General features: G+C 67.9%; 1 protein-coding gene across 1 annotated transcript in view; it reads left to right on the plus strand.

Moving 5' to 3' along the window:
* CASKIN1 (CASK interacting protein 1) overlaps positions 1–14,014 on the plus strand; it is a gene marked incomplete at both ends in the record, with an annotated part of 30,124 nt that overhangs the window by 3,936 nt on the left and 12,174 nt on the right. The window contains 6 exons of the mRNA XM_082006883.1: positions 10,509–10,560; positions 12,850–12,947; positions 13,048–13,193; positions 13,297–13,392; positions 13,667–13,797; positions 13,871–13,979. Coding sequence (XP_081863009.1) covers positions 10,509–10,560; positions 12,850–12,947; positions 13,048–13,193; positions 13,297–13,392; positions 13,667–13,797; positions 13,871–13,979 — 632 coding nt within the window. The remainder of the gene's footprint in view (positions 1–10,508; positions 10,561–12,849; positions 12,948–13,047; positions 13,194–13,296; positions 13,393–13,666; positions 13,798–13,870; positions 13,980–14,014) is intronic.

A 14,014-nucleotide genomic window follows, 5' to 3' on the forward strand; every position in this document is an offset into this window, starting at 1 on the left:
GGTGGGGGCTGCAAAGGGGTGCTGGGACCCCCTGCATCCCCTGTCCCGTGGCCGGGCGCTGCTCCTGTGCCCCCCCGATCCCCTTGGCATGGATTAAGGGGTGAAATCCCAAGGGGGTGGGCTGGGGCGTGCGGGGCGATGCCGGCACAAGGCGAAGTCGGTGCATCCCAGCCGTGTCCCAGGCACAGGGCTCGAGGGCTCTCCGGGATGGCAGTCGGGGCCGAGCAGCTCCTGCCGCTGTCGTGCTTAACGGTGTGTCAGCGGGTCCCTTAAAAACTTTTTTTTGGGGTTTCTAGCCCGTGTGTGAAACCTCGCTCCCAGCAGGACTTGGCAGGCAGGCGCAGGCTGGCGTGTGCCAAGTTTCCTTCCAGAGGGGGATTATTGCTCAGCCCGGGGTGACTTCTTGTTATTTTACATTTTCTGGCCTCTCTCTCCAGCTGGGCTGGAGTTGCGGGTGCGAACCCTCCTCTGCAGCTCCCGCTCCGCGGCCGGCCGGGGGGCCCCTGCCTGCCGGGGGACGCCGCAGAGGACCCGGGGCTGTTAGCCACCGCCAGCGAGGAGCAGCAGGGCCGTGGCTCCGCTCACAGCTCGAGGCTCCCTCGTTGGCCTGGATTTTCTCGCAGCAGTCCTGAATTCACCTGTTTTGACACCAATTAGCCCTTTGCCGGCGGCGGGTAGCCCCTCGTGCCCGGCACTCTCCCGGGGCCACTGGCTCTGGTTGTTTCCTGCACAAGGACCTTGCCCGGGTGCTGCGGTGCTCCTCGCTGCCCACGCAGCGTGGTGGGGTGATGGTCCCAGGGAGCGGCCGGGGACGTGGCAGTGCCAGGCTGCACCCCGGGGTGCCGGTGGTGCAGCAGGACCGGGTGCTGCGAGTGCCCTGAGCCCTGCTCCGCAGCCGCCCCCTTCCCCGCCAGCCCACTGCGGTTTCCAGTAGCCAGGCTGGCGTCTGGCTCCTCTCCCCTGCTCCGCTGCACTGCTTTAACCCTTCCCTCCCTTTCTCAGCCGCTGGGAAAGGCTGCGACCAGCCCCCTCCCCGGCTCAGCGTGCTGAGATGCCCCCAGACCCTTCCCGCTTCCCCTGTGCCCACAGGGCCCCGTTGGCGGCTGCTCGGCCCCGCGGCGGTGATGCCCGTGAACGGCGGCTGCGCGGGACTGTGCCGGGGCCCGGGCAGGTGCCGAAGCAGCAGTGGGTCCTTGGTTAATGTTGGCCCTGGGCACATGGCGGGTGGGAGCTGTGGAGGGGACCGCGTGGCTCTGGGGCGACGCCCGGGGCTGTGCTTGAATGTGTTTGCCGCGGTGCTCTCCCTCCCGGTACTGGTGCAGGAGCGGCGTGTGCCAGGAGTGGTGCGTGCCGCTGCACCGGGACTGGGCATTGCCGGCGCTGGGCCACCGTTGGCTGCCACAAAGAGCCGGGGCTGGTGAGGGTCTGGCTGAACGCTGGCCACGAACCGGCCGCGCGCTGCCCTCGCCAGCCGGCGGCTAAAGGTGCCTTTCGCACGTGTTCAGACGCCGCTGGGAGAGCACTGGAGAACTCATTTGCTGGCATTTAATGGCTGAAGCTGTTACTGCCGGGCCCAGCTCCCGCAGGCAAGGGAAAGGTGTTGGGAAGCAAAACCCGCTCGGGAGTGCCTGGGCTCGTGCCGGTCTGTGTGGACACTGCTGCTCCGTCACCGCTTTGTGCCCCGGCTGCAGCCGAGTGTGCCGTGAGGGCCGGCCGTGCCGTGCTGGTCACCGAGCCGGCGTGCAGCGCCGATGCCCACCGCTGCCCCAAGTTACTGTCCCGTCCTGCGGCTGGGGCACGTGGGACTTGCCCTCCCAGTCCCCTCTGCCCAGAGGGACGGGGGCCAGCACAGCCCGCCTGGCGATCCCAGCCGGGAGCGATCCCGCCGGCGGGCTGGCTCTTCGTGCCAGGCTGAGAGGGATCTTTAAGCCATAATGAAATGTTAATAGTATTTTCCAACTCAATACGGGAGTACAAAATGAGGCGTTTAACGCTGGGCTCCGCAGCGACAGGAGCAATCAGCCTGAGAAATGGGAAGCTGGGGACGCAGCGCCGGCCTCGGCTCGGCCTGACAGCCCCGCGCTGCCGGGCCTCCTCTGGTGATGGATGGGTGCCGGTGCCCGGCACGAGCCATCCGGCCAGGGAAGTGCGGTGCCGGGGTGGCGTGGGAGAGCGGCTGGCGGGGCGAGTGCTGGCTCTGCTGGGATCTCCTTGGGTCTTGCCAGCAAGGTCACTGCTGGCTGCCTGGTGAGAGCCAAGCAGATCGAGGTGGTTGTGGGGCTGGGGTGCCCCGGGGTGCAGCAGGACGATGGGACGCCGGCTCTGTGCCCTGCCGTGGCCAGTATCAGCTGGAGATGGGGTAGGTTGGAGATGGTGCCTGGGCACAGCCTGGGCACTGCTTCTCCAAGCACCGTGCCTGCCAGCGGCTGGCTGCTCTGCACCAGCGCTGCTCTGCCAGTGTGCCTGTGTGTGCTCCTCTGCGTCCGTGTACGTCCGTGTGCACGCGTGTGCCCGTGTGCATCCTGTGCCCATGTGCATCGGCGCTGCGCGGCCGTGTGCCCGTGGCTGTCTCCGCTGGCCGCTCCGGCAGTGCCTCCTCCCCGGCCTGGCGTGGGGCTTGGTGCTGGGGACGGCTCTCTGCGGCAGCAGCGGGCCGATCCCTTGCAGATGTGGCTGCCGGGAGCCCAGCTCTGTGCCACCTCCTTGCCGAGGCCCCGGCAGGTTTTTGGTCCGTGGCTGCCGGAGCCGTTGGAGCAGACAAAGCAGCCGCCTGCCCGGCTCCTGCATTGCAGCTGGGCTGTTTACGGCGCGCTCCTCGCGGCTGTGCGGCTCCGCAGCAGCTATTCTCCCGGCTGCCTCCGTGCCGGCGTGCGCCGATCCTGGGGCCGTCTCTGACTGAGCCCAGCTCCCGGCAGCTATGGGGCAGATGGTCCCACACTGCCATCCCCCCCTCCCAGTGCCTACTGTGCTGGCGACGCTGGGGACACTGGGACGGGTTCTGTGAGTCCTGCCCTTCCCCTGCAGCGCTGCCAGGCCCTCGGGAGCAGCGTGAGGCCACGGACGGGCTCCCAGTGCTCAGGGCAGTTGTACGGCATCGCCTGGCTGCACATCCCCTTGCTGCACATCTGCCCCGGCAGTGACCGCGGCATCACCAAACTACCAACCCATGCACCCACAGAGCTGCTCATTGCCATGCCCATCCTGCCCGCCAGGCACTGCCGGGAAAGCCGGAGAGTGTGTGGTGGGCACGGTGCACCGGCACGTGCAGAAGCCAGGCTGCTATGAGGACGAGGACGAATGATGGCACTAAAGACACTGTGTTTAAAATAGACCCTAGGGCCTGTTTTACCCCCTTAGGGGAGCTCAGAGCCGGCACTGCAGCAGTGCTTGTCACCCTCGTATTTATCTGGGCTGCCCGCACGCACACACGTGCACGCGTGTGCACACGGGCGCACGCTCTGTGTGTGCCGGGGAGCTCCCCGCCACTTCCCAGTGACGTTGGACTGGGGCTGGGTTCGTGGGAGGCCAGATGATAGCGACTGTTCATTTGTTAACGGTGCTTTAAGATTAGACAAAGCTACTGGTCCCTTCCTGCAGGCCAGCGTGGCTGGAGTTGGTGCTCCCGGGGGCCCCTGGCCGCACGGAGGAGATGGGGAGGATGGAGACAGGGCTGGGCAGGATTGTCTCTGCCCCGGGGTGGAGGCAAGCGGTGCCTGCAGCTGCCCCTCCCCGCTCCCTTGTCCTGGGCAGCCTCAGCTCGGGCACGGAGGATGCCTGGGGCCAGCTTTGCTGGGATGCAGACAGACGGGCGGACCCAGGCTGGTGGTGGCCCCAAGCAGCCGCGTCCCGTCCCCTGCCACGGCAGCCTCGCCGTGCTGGCGGTGACTCCTTCCAGCGGGGCGATTACTGAAAATTACCTGTTTGCTGCCGCCCCGGCGCACGGAGAGCGGGCTGTCAATTAAGGCTTCGTGGGAGCGGCACCAACACGCATTTCCGCGGAGACGAGGGTGGGCGTATGGCTGGCACCGGGCCGGCAGCGACAGGCGCAACGGGGCTGGTGCGATGCTTGAAGCTGGTCCCGTGGGGCCGAGCGTGGCACCACGCGTCTCACTGTGGGGCCAGAGCCAATGCATTGCTGTGCTGCCCGCCCCCCTGCCCGCCCCTGCTGCCGGCTTCCCCGCATCCCCGGTTGCACGGGGCAGAGTGGCCGGCAGCCTTTGCACGGCAGAGCAGCGCGGCACTGCGTGTTACTCGGAGGTCAGCGGGTTTGCCGGCAGCCCGGAGTGGGCAGGAGGCTGCCGGGGCTTCACAGGCAGCGACTCTGCGCTGGGGGGGAGCGTCTGCAGAGCCGGGGGGCTGCACGGCTGACCCCCAGCCGGGGCCGAGCCCCCCGTGGTCCTGGGGGGCTGGAGCTGCCCAGGGGGAGTCCCCCTGATGCAGTGTGGCTGGGCCAGGCTCTGTGGCACCACACGGCAAAGGTCGGGTGAGGATATGCAGGAAGCGCAGGGATGCCTACAGTAGCAACTGGTGAGCACCGCTGCCCCGGCGCGGCGCTGGCGGGCGCCGTGGGGTGCTGGGTCCCCTGGCCAGCTCCAGCTTTAGTGGGTCGGCTCTGCCTGGGGTGCACCCGTGTTCCCCCATCCCTGCCTGCGCCAGCAGACCGCAGGGTCAGCCCCTTGTCCTCCCTTGGGATCAAAAAACTTCTCCCTTTTTTTTTTTTTTAAATTACAGAGGAGTCCCCGCTGCCTCTTGAAAGCTGCATTTAAGTTGCTTCATCCTGGCCCCGGGAGACAGCCCTGCGCTGCTGCAGCACCGTGACTCAGGCTGCCACAGCCTATTGATTTTGAAGTGCAGATTTCTCCACTCCCCGGGGAAGGCTCCGCACGCGAAGGCTGGGCGCCCGGAGCACCAGCAGGTGTGCTGGGCACAGGGCCACGTCCCCCAAAAGTGCCTTGGGATTTGGGGAATGGCTTGTGGTGGGCACCGGGGCACCCAGCTCTGGGTGTCCAGCTGTGATGGGCAGTTGTTATCCAGATGTGACAGGTGATGGTGTGTCGAGCTGTGGTGGGCAGTTGCTGCCCAGCTGTGAAGGGCACTGGCTGTCCAGCTGGTGGGTGTCCAGCTTTGGTGGGCACAGGGTTATCCAGCTGTGGTGGGCACTGGGCTTCAATGATCCATCCCATCCCGGCCATCTCTTTGCCCCAGGCAATCCCTTCCCACGCAGCCAGCAGCCCGTGAGCTTCCCAGTGCATTATTTATACAGTCAAAATCGATCAGAAGATGATAACGGCTTCATTAGCATCAGAGCATCACATCGGCCTCGGTGCTTGACGCGACCTTGGCTGCAGGAGTACAAGCCTTTCGCTGTCTGACAGCGGCGAGGACCGGCTCCCCGGCGTCCCCGGCGTCACCGGACCCAGACGGGGCTGCTCTGGCCACTTCCATGGGGTCCCCACGGCAGCATGTGTGTGGGCAGAGCGAGTGGCCACATGCTCTGCCCACGCACGTGCCACCATGGGCACCTCACAGTGTGGACCCCGTCCCCGCTGCAAGGAGTAAGACCCCTTGTGCCAGGGCCTCTTGTGCAGCGAGCGCTTGCAGCGCCCGTTGTTTGTGTGGCGCTCGTCAGCAAGGATATAATTAAGAGCAGCTATTTTGGATGCTTCCTTTATCCGGCAGCTCACAGTGATGCTGCTGCAGGGTCCTTCCCTCCTCCTCCGAAACAGGCGCTTGGCTTTGCCATGAATGTCTTCCCTGTGGGTACTTGGTGTCATCCGGCTTGTGGGGTCGCAAGGGTCCCTGTTGTGCTTTGAGGGGACACACGCAGGGGTCCTGCTGCAGAGCGGGGAAGCGGCAGGGATGGTGGCACTGGAGGGGAGCGGGGCTACTGCAGTGGGGTGATGGAAGAGAAGGGGGAGGAGGATTTGGGGAGGGTTTGCCCTGGCTCATTCGCTGCTGTCACCAAGCGGGGGGGCAGAGACGGCTTTCCCCTCATTAGGTAGATGTTGATTTAGTGGAGGCTGGAGCCATCTGCTCCGAGCAGCCGCCCTCTCCCTGCGAGCTGGCGTGGCGCTGCCGGGGGGAGCTGGGCGAGGACGTGCTTTGTCAGCGGGGGCTTGGCCGGGAGCCCCCACACCCCGGCCGGGCATCGATCGCTGCTGGCGCTGCGCTGGCTGCGGATGCAGAGGGCTGGCGCGTAAGCACGCTAATGGGTGCTGCGTGGCCCCGCTGCTGGGAAGGGAGAGGAGCCTCCGGCCAGAGGCCACGGAGGGGTCCCACCGCTTGGGGCCATGGCCTCGGACAGGGGTGCAAGGGAAGGGCTGGAAGCAGCCGGGCACGGGGGACCTCCCCGTGGCGTACACTGGGATGCCCGGAGGTGTGGTTGGGCACGGGGGTCTCCCCGCGGCGTGCACCGGGATGCCCGGAGCAGTGGCCACGCACGGTACGGGCGCGCAGGGGGTCAGGGTGACGCACGGCTGGACCCTGGGGTTGGGCAGAGCGGCTCCCCAGCGCGCACCCGGCCCTGCACGTGCAGCCGGCTCGTGCGTCGCCTGCCGTCGCGGTGCCCGCCCGGGGCTGTGGCTGCTGCGGGGCGGCTGGCGCAGGCCGGCGAGGATGGAGCTCACCGCCCTCGCTGCACGCAGAGCGCCAGGCTGAATTCAAGCGTGCATTTAGCTGCTGTGATCCTTGTGTTTAAGTAAAGGCATTTCTGGGAGTAGTGGCTGGGCTGAGCTCCCCGCGGCGGTGCTTACTCGCGGCAGACACCATTTATACTCGGTGTCTATCGCAGGCAGCTGCGGCTCCCGGTGCGCGCAGGAGTCGTGGGCTGGAACTGGGCCCGGTGGTGCCGGGGCTCGCTGGATCAGGCAGCGCAGCCCGTCCCCCTTTCCTGGGGCCGGCGATGTGGTCCTGCCCGACCCTGCTCAGCACCGTCAGGCCCCTCAGGGTGCTCGCGGTGTGCAAGCTGCTCCGAGAGCTGGGGAGCGGGGGCTGTGCTACGGGGCTGAGGTGCAAGGGGAGCCCTGTGCTCCCATGTGGCATGATCATCCCCTGAGCAGCCCATGGGGAGCAAAAAGGGGACATTGGGGTGTCCCAAGGACAGTGGTGGGGCTCAGGCGGTCTGAGCAAGGACCCCAGTGCCGCAGGTGCCACCGTCCCTCTGTGCTGCAGCGTTTGCCCGATGGCCAAACGTTTGACAGGCAGGGCAGGGCGGTGCTCGCGGGTGCTCGGTGCTCTCCGTCACCCGTCCGGCATCCTGGCAGGGAGGACAGCCAGGGACATGCTCAGTGCCCGCTGGCAGCGTGGCCGTGCGGGAGCCCTGCTCTCCTCCCCGCCATGCCCATGTCCTTTTGTGGCTGGTATTTTTAACTGGCAACGCTCTCAGCTCCCTTCCCTCTCCCTTCCTTGTGCTTCCCAGCCATGAACAAGCTCTCCCGTGTCTCACCGCTCCCAGACAGGCTGCAAATCCTGCACGGCAGCAGTGGGGCTGAGACGGCCCCGGGCTGTGGATCAGGCAGCCTGTCGGGGTGCCCATCCTGCTCCTCCTGCCCCGGACACCGTGAGCACCCAGCCATGGCGGGGCCGTGCCGAGGGCCTGGTTGGGCTCCACACCGGATCCGGCTGCAGCGCTGCACCCTTGGGCGCAGCTCCATCGCGCCCCATGCCGGGCTGCCAACGCCTGCCAGGCAAGCATGCCACTTCATTACCAGCGGGGCTTAATTACTGGGCTGTGGGACCACGGCATGAGGGTTTTGCTCACAGCCCCTCGGGAGCTTTGGTGGTGCCGGCTGGCACGGCAGCCACTGCCCTTCCTGCCTTGCCCGCTGCTGGCGCAAGGCTGCCGTCCCTCGAGGGGTTGATTCTCTGCCGTTGCCACACCAGCTCCTGCTACTGGGGCCTCGGCCCGGCCCCGCGAGGGTGCCAGCCGCTGTGCCACCAACCGCACCTCGCCACGCTGCTGGGCAGCCGGCAGCACCCTGGGGTGCTGCACCCCGGGAGGACGTGGCACCAGGGGACCCCATCAGACCGATGCTGCGCCTAAAGACCTTTTCCCGGCAGTGCTTGAAGCCACGCCGGGCCCTGAGCTCGCCGCAGGCGGCACGGGCACGGGCAGGCTCACGGCCGCTGCCAGAGCTTTAACAAAAGTCAAACCGCTGCACGGCTGGAAGTCACTGACTAAGCACTTGGCACGGGCGCTGAGGGAAGCGCTAAACAGATTTTGGCAGCCGCAGCCTCTCCTGCAGGTGCAGGGAGGAGAGATTCGCCGTTACGGTGTGTTGGGCTGATGACTGTTGGGCCGGTTCCGGGCGCTGCCGGCACGCACCCGGGGATCGGCGTCGCGGGGTGCAGCGGTGACGCCACTGGCGTCACCGCTGCACCCCGCGACGCCGATTCCCGGGCATTGCCCCATCCCGGCCCCTCGCTGGGAGCAACCCGTGGGAAAGGCCAGGCACCCCAGACCTGCTGACATCCGTCCGTCCATCTGTAAGGACCGGTTAGGCAGAGCGGGGCCCGTCTCGGGGCCGGAGATGGGAGCTGGTGCCGGGCACAGTGCCGCTCCTGCGCCCGCCGGCTCCTTTTGTCCGCCGGCCATTTGCATCCCTGGGGGGCGGCTCGGCCCCCTTCTCCTGGGAGCTGCTTCTTGGCGCGGGGCGGCAGCGGAAGCGGCCCTGGGCTCCTCTCCACCGGTGCTGAATGGCACCTTTGTTGGGGAGCCTGGCGGCCGCTCGGGGCTGGCGGGGACCCGCTCGGCCCCGTCCTCTGCGGCCAGTCCCGGTGCCGGGGGGGCTCTGCACACCAGCAACATCCAGTCCTTCCCGCGGGGATGGGAGGTGGGGGGCTGTTGCCGGGGTCTGTGCGCCCCGATGGGGATTTGTTGCTGGGGTGGTTTGTTAATGTGGTAAATGACCAGCGCGGGCTGCCAGCGTAAGGGAGGCTGTCCCGGCACGTGCCGCTCGGGCTGGTGGCGTTTTGTTTGCTGGAAGGAGGGCGAGTGGGGCTAGCTGTGGGCACCCTGTGGTGTCCCTGTCCCTCCCCGTGCCCTGGGGACCCTGCGGTGCCCCTTCTCATCCCACAGCCGCCCCGTGGCACCGTGTGCTGAGAGGAGAGGCTGGGGACCTGGTGGAGGGGGGCTGACTGTTGTGGCTGTTCAGAAGCCGTCTCCGTAGCTCTCGCCCGTCGGCGCCGGGCTGTATCATCGCTAGCAAACATCCTGCGGCTCGGACTGTCAGGTGGCCGATGGAGCGCGGGAGGGGGCCGGCGCTGGGCGGCAGAGCCCAGCAGCCTCCGCGTGGGCAAGGAGAAACCTCTGCCGCCGCCCCAGCCGTGGGAACGTCTGCCACGTGTGGCCTGGGCAGGGGTGGCTCAGCCCGGCACCGCTCCCCAGGCTTGTGGGTCAGGGTCAGGCACCCATCGGCCCTTCCCGCTGCCGGTGCCCCCTGCACCCCGTTTGCTGATGCAGCCCTTTGTGCCAATAATAGAACGTCACACTGGGATGCTGATACGGAGTTGCAGTACAGGGGATGCAAACGAGACCGTGGCCATGGCACGTGGGGAGCTTCTCTCTGTCCCTGTTTCTCCCTGCCCTGCCTGAAGTCGACCCTTCCAGCTGGCTTCTCCCAGCGAGCGCTCGTCCCCGGCGTGCTTGTCCCCGGCGTGCTTCCTGCCGAGCTGCGGGGGTGAGGATGGCCGCCCCTTCCCCTTGCTGAGCCGTGCAGCCTTTGAGTTGTTTCCCGTAGGCTCCGGGCTGTGCCGGTGCCGGATCCCTGCGATGGGCACGGGGGCTGCTGCATGGATCCCTAGCCCAGGGCTCTGCCGTACTGCGGCCACCCTCCTCTTCCTCCTCCTCCTGCTCCAGCTCCCTGCTGGAAAGCTCCAGGCTCGCTGGAAAGCTCCAGGCTCACTGGAAAGCCTGAGTGGCATTTTTCGGTTAAATCTTATGTAAATCTGGCTCCATCCTTCCTCGTGGTGCTAATTGGATTGCCCTGAGGCAGTTTATTTTCCCACACAAGCGGGTGTGGGGTGGCAGTGGGGCAGTGCGGGGCAGGGGGCTGCAGGGGCAGGGGACATGCTGGGGCACAGGGGAGCGTGCCGAGCTCCCCGCTCTAGCGAAGCAGCCCGGGCCGGTGGCTTGGTGCAGCACTGGGCTCCACGGGGCCGTGCTGGAGCCCCAGTGAGGCAAAGGAGTCGGGGAGGAAACCCCAGGCAGACCCACAGCAGCCCGGACAGACGAAGGCCCTGGTGCCAGGAGAGGCCCTCAAGCTCTGCCGCCATCGGCGGTGACCCCTCGGCCCCGAGTGCTCCTGCCTGCAGCTGCCCGCAGGCTCCCCCAGCCCCACGCGGCCCCGTGCTGCGCCCCAGCCCGGGCTGCAGAGCTGCAGGGAGCCAAAACCATGGTGGGGAGGGAAACCTGGAGCCGCAGCTGCGTCACCTCCCCGGCACGCCCCGGGTTCCTGCCCCGGCCGCCTCCTGTACCGCTCTAACGTGCTGTCCCCTTCCCTCCCTCCCAGAGCTCCTTGGATCAGCAAAGAAAGTCAACGTCAACTTCCAAGACACCGATGGGTGAGTGGGAGCCCCGTGCCCGGGCATGCGTGCAGTGGGGTGTGCGGGCAAGGGTGCACGTGCCGTGGGGTGCACAAAAAAGGCCGTGTGTGCTGTGGGGTGCCACGAGCAGGGGTGCGTGTGCCTGGCGATGTGTGCAGCACAGGGTGCAGCAAGCACGAGTCTCGTGCATCGTGTGGGCACGCTGGGCTCTCTGGAGCGATGCAGTTCAGCTGCTGGGGTCCCGATGGGCAAGGGCTCTCGCCCCCATTAGCCGGCACGGCTGAGCCCTGCCTGCACCCCTGTGCCGGTGGGCTTGCACGTAGCAGCCGTGAGCATCAGAGGAGGTGGGAGGCAAGGGTGTAAAGGTGGAGGAAGAGCTGTGCCCCCCGTCTCGCCGGCCTTTTCCCAGCTCTCGCCGCAGACTCAGGGCTGTGCAGGGAGCAGCCCCGCGGGACGCCGGGCGGGTGAGCCGTGACCCCGCCGGGCTGTGCCGCCGGTGTGCCGCTTTGCAGCCGGCATCCAACAGGCGGGGAGGAGCGGGGAAGGGGGCTGCAGGCTCACCCCCAGCTAATCACGCTAATGAGGCCGCTGGTGCAGGAAGGCAGCCGGAGCCCCATGGAGCCGGGCGGCTGCAGTGAGAGCGGGGAGTGATGCTGGCAGGGCTGGGCAGCAGTCGAGAGCTGCAGGCAGGGCCCCTGCTCACGCCCTGCCTGCAACTGTCTGTGGCTGCTGGCCGACTTGGTGGGTGCAGGAGCAGCCCTGCAGCAGGGGAGCAACCTCCAGCCCTGCTCCTGGAAAGGATCGTCCTTCGGGAACATGCAGGGCAGACCCAGGCTGCAGCCCACATACTCTCTGCGCTGCCGCCGGCTTGCTGTGCCAGCTCAGCCAGCCCCGGTGCCCGGCCTCAGTTTCCCCGTCTCCGCTGTGCTTGCTGATTCCTGGGCCGGTGGGCGCCATGGGCGAGCACCGTGCTGGTGTCCCCACACTTGCCCAGGGGACGGTGCCCTGCGCAGCGCATGGCCTTTGTGGCTGGCCCTGCCCCCGAGGCAGCCCGGAGGCGGGCTGCGATTTGCACCATCTTGAGCGGATTTGAGCAGGGCGCCGGAGCAGAAAATGTTGACATTTCCCAGGCAGACGTTGGGGATCGGCCTCCTGCACGAGCTGTCTGCTCTCATCACCGCTCCCCGCCGGGGGATCACAGGCGCCAGCTCCGTGGGGAATGTGGTGCCCGGAGCGTGCTCCCCAGTGGGGACGCGTCTGCCCTCAGCTGGGGGTCCCGGTGATGGGGGGCGGAGGTGATCGCTGCCCCACCGTCTGCCTCTCGGGCACCGGGCAGCCGTGGGGGCCGGCAGGTCCCGCTGGGGTCCGCAGTCCGTTCCCATACTCCGGTGACAGCAGGGTGGCCCTGGGTGTGGGACGGGGATACGGCGTGTGACCGGGGCCTGGAGCAGCAGGGTGACGGGCACAAGCGCAGCGGCGCGGAGGATGCTGCTGCCGGGAGCAGCAAGTAGGTCAACTCCTGGCCTCCTTCCCAGCGCTGAGCCTCCTGGTTTGGCCGGTCCCGGGTGCTGCGAAAGCAGAGCAGGGCGTAGCACTGTGGGGCTGGGGGCTTTCCCTGCCCCACGGCAAGGCCCGGCACCGGGCAGGGGCACCGCTGCCATCCGGGAGCCTGGCCCCCCCCCCACGCCTGCGGTTGTGCTGCTGGGGCCAGGCTGGGGGAAGTGGGTCAGCGGGGAGGGCGGCTCCCTGGCACCCCCCATGCCGCGGGACCCCCGTGCCTGCCCTTCCCTGGGTTGTGCCCTGCCCATCGCCTCCAGCCCTGTGGGTTTGCTGCGGCCCCAGGGAGCCTTTCACCTGCATCCGTCTCGCTCCAGCATCCCCAGGTCAGACCCGCCAGCCCCCGGCTCGGCGGCAGCCCCAGCCCTGCGTCCCACCGTGCGGGCTGGGGGGCTCCGTCCTGTGGCTGCGGCACCCCAGGGGAAGCTAAATAAAATGATGGGCTGCAGAGCAAACCCACATCCGCGCTGGCACATCCAGCCTTGGGGCTCTCGTTGCACGCTGCGACGTGGACGACTCGTGGCTCGGCCACGGCTGGTCCCTGCGGCAGCTCTTTCTCGAGTGCCCACGGCGGGATGCAGAGGTGGGGTTGCCCGGGCATCTTGGGGGCACACGTGGTGGGAGGCTGTGAGAGGCAGAGCAGGCACCCTGGGGTGCTGCAGTTGGGTGCAGGCTTGAGGCCACACTGCCGGGCAGGGGCTGTGGAGGGAACAGGGACACGGGACCCCTGACACCGTGGACGGTCCCCAGGTTCTCGGCTCTGCACCATGCGGCGCTCAATGGCAACACGGAGCTCATCTCGCTGCTGCTGGAGGCGCAGGCTGCGGTGGACATCAAGGACAACAAAGGTGAGTCCTGGCGTCCAGGCCGCAGCCCCTCTGTAGGCTCTGGCCGGGTGCGTCGGCGTGCCGGGGGGGCTGACGGCGTGCCTGTCCCGCCCGCCCGCAGGCATGCGGCCCCTGCACTACGCGGCGTGGCAAGGCAAGAAGGAGCCCATGAAGATGGTGCTGAAAGCGGGTTCCTCTGTCAACATCCCGTCGGACGAGGGCCAGATCCCCCTGCACCTGGCTGCACAGCACGGGCACTACGACGTGGTACGGCGGGGCCGGCGGCGGGGCGCGGCGGTGGCGGGGAGGCCGTGCCGCCCTCCCTGCCCCTGCCCTGCCCTCGCCGAGCTGGGGTCTCGCTCCTCCGCAGTCGGAGATGCTCCTGCAGCACCAGTCCAACCCCTGCATCATGGACAATTCTGGGAAGACGCCCCTGGACCTGGCGTGCGAGTTTGGCCGGGTCGGGGTAAGTCCTCGCAGGGCTGGGGACCCCTGAGAGGAAGGTTGGGAGGGCATGGGGGCACGGTGAGGACCCTGGGGTGCTGGAGCAGCCCGAGGGGGGCACAGGGCAGCTCCCGGGATGGCCGATAGTGGGGACCTGCGGTGCCACCGCTGCGGGGGTCTCCAGCTGCTGGAGGAACGGCAAGAGCAGGGAGGGGCGGCGGGGGCGGGGGGCCGCAGCCCCGGCCGGCGGCTGAGCCGCCCTTGCAGCCGGGCTCCGTCTGTGTTTGCTGAGCCAGGTGGTCCAACTGCTCCTGAACAGCAACATGTGCGCGGCGCTGCTGGAGCCCAAGCCGGGGGACGCCACCGACCCCAACGGCACCAGCCCCCTGCACCTCGCCGCCAAGAACGGCCACATCGACATCATCCGGTGGGTGCCGTGGGCAGGGAGGGCAGCGCCGGTCCCCCCCCCCCGCCTCGCTGACCCCGCCGTCTGCCCGCAGGCTCCTGCTGCAGGCTGGCATCGACATCAACCGGCAAACCAAGGCGGGCACGGCGCTGCACGAGGCGGCCCTGTGCGGCAAGACGGATGTGGTGCGGCTGCTGCTGGATGTAAGGGCCCCCCCCCCCAGCCCCAGACACCCCCA

The sequence above is a fragment of the Phaethon aethereus genome (genome assembly GCF_964289735.1).
Source record: "Phaethon aethereus genome assembly, chromosome: 15".
NCBI lineage: Eukaryota > Metazoa > Chordata > Aves > Phaethontiformes > Phaethontidae > Phaethon > Phaethon aethereus.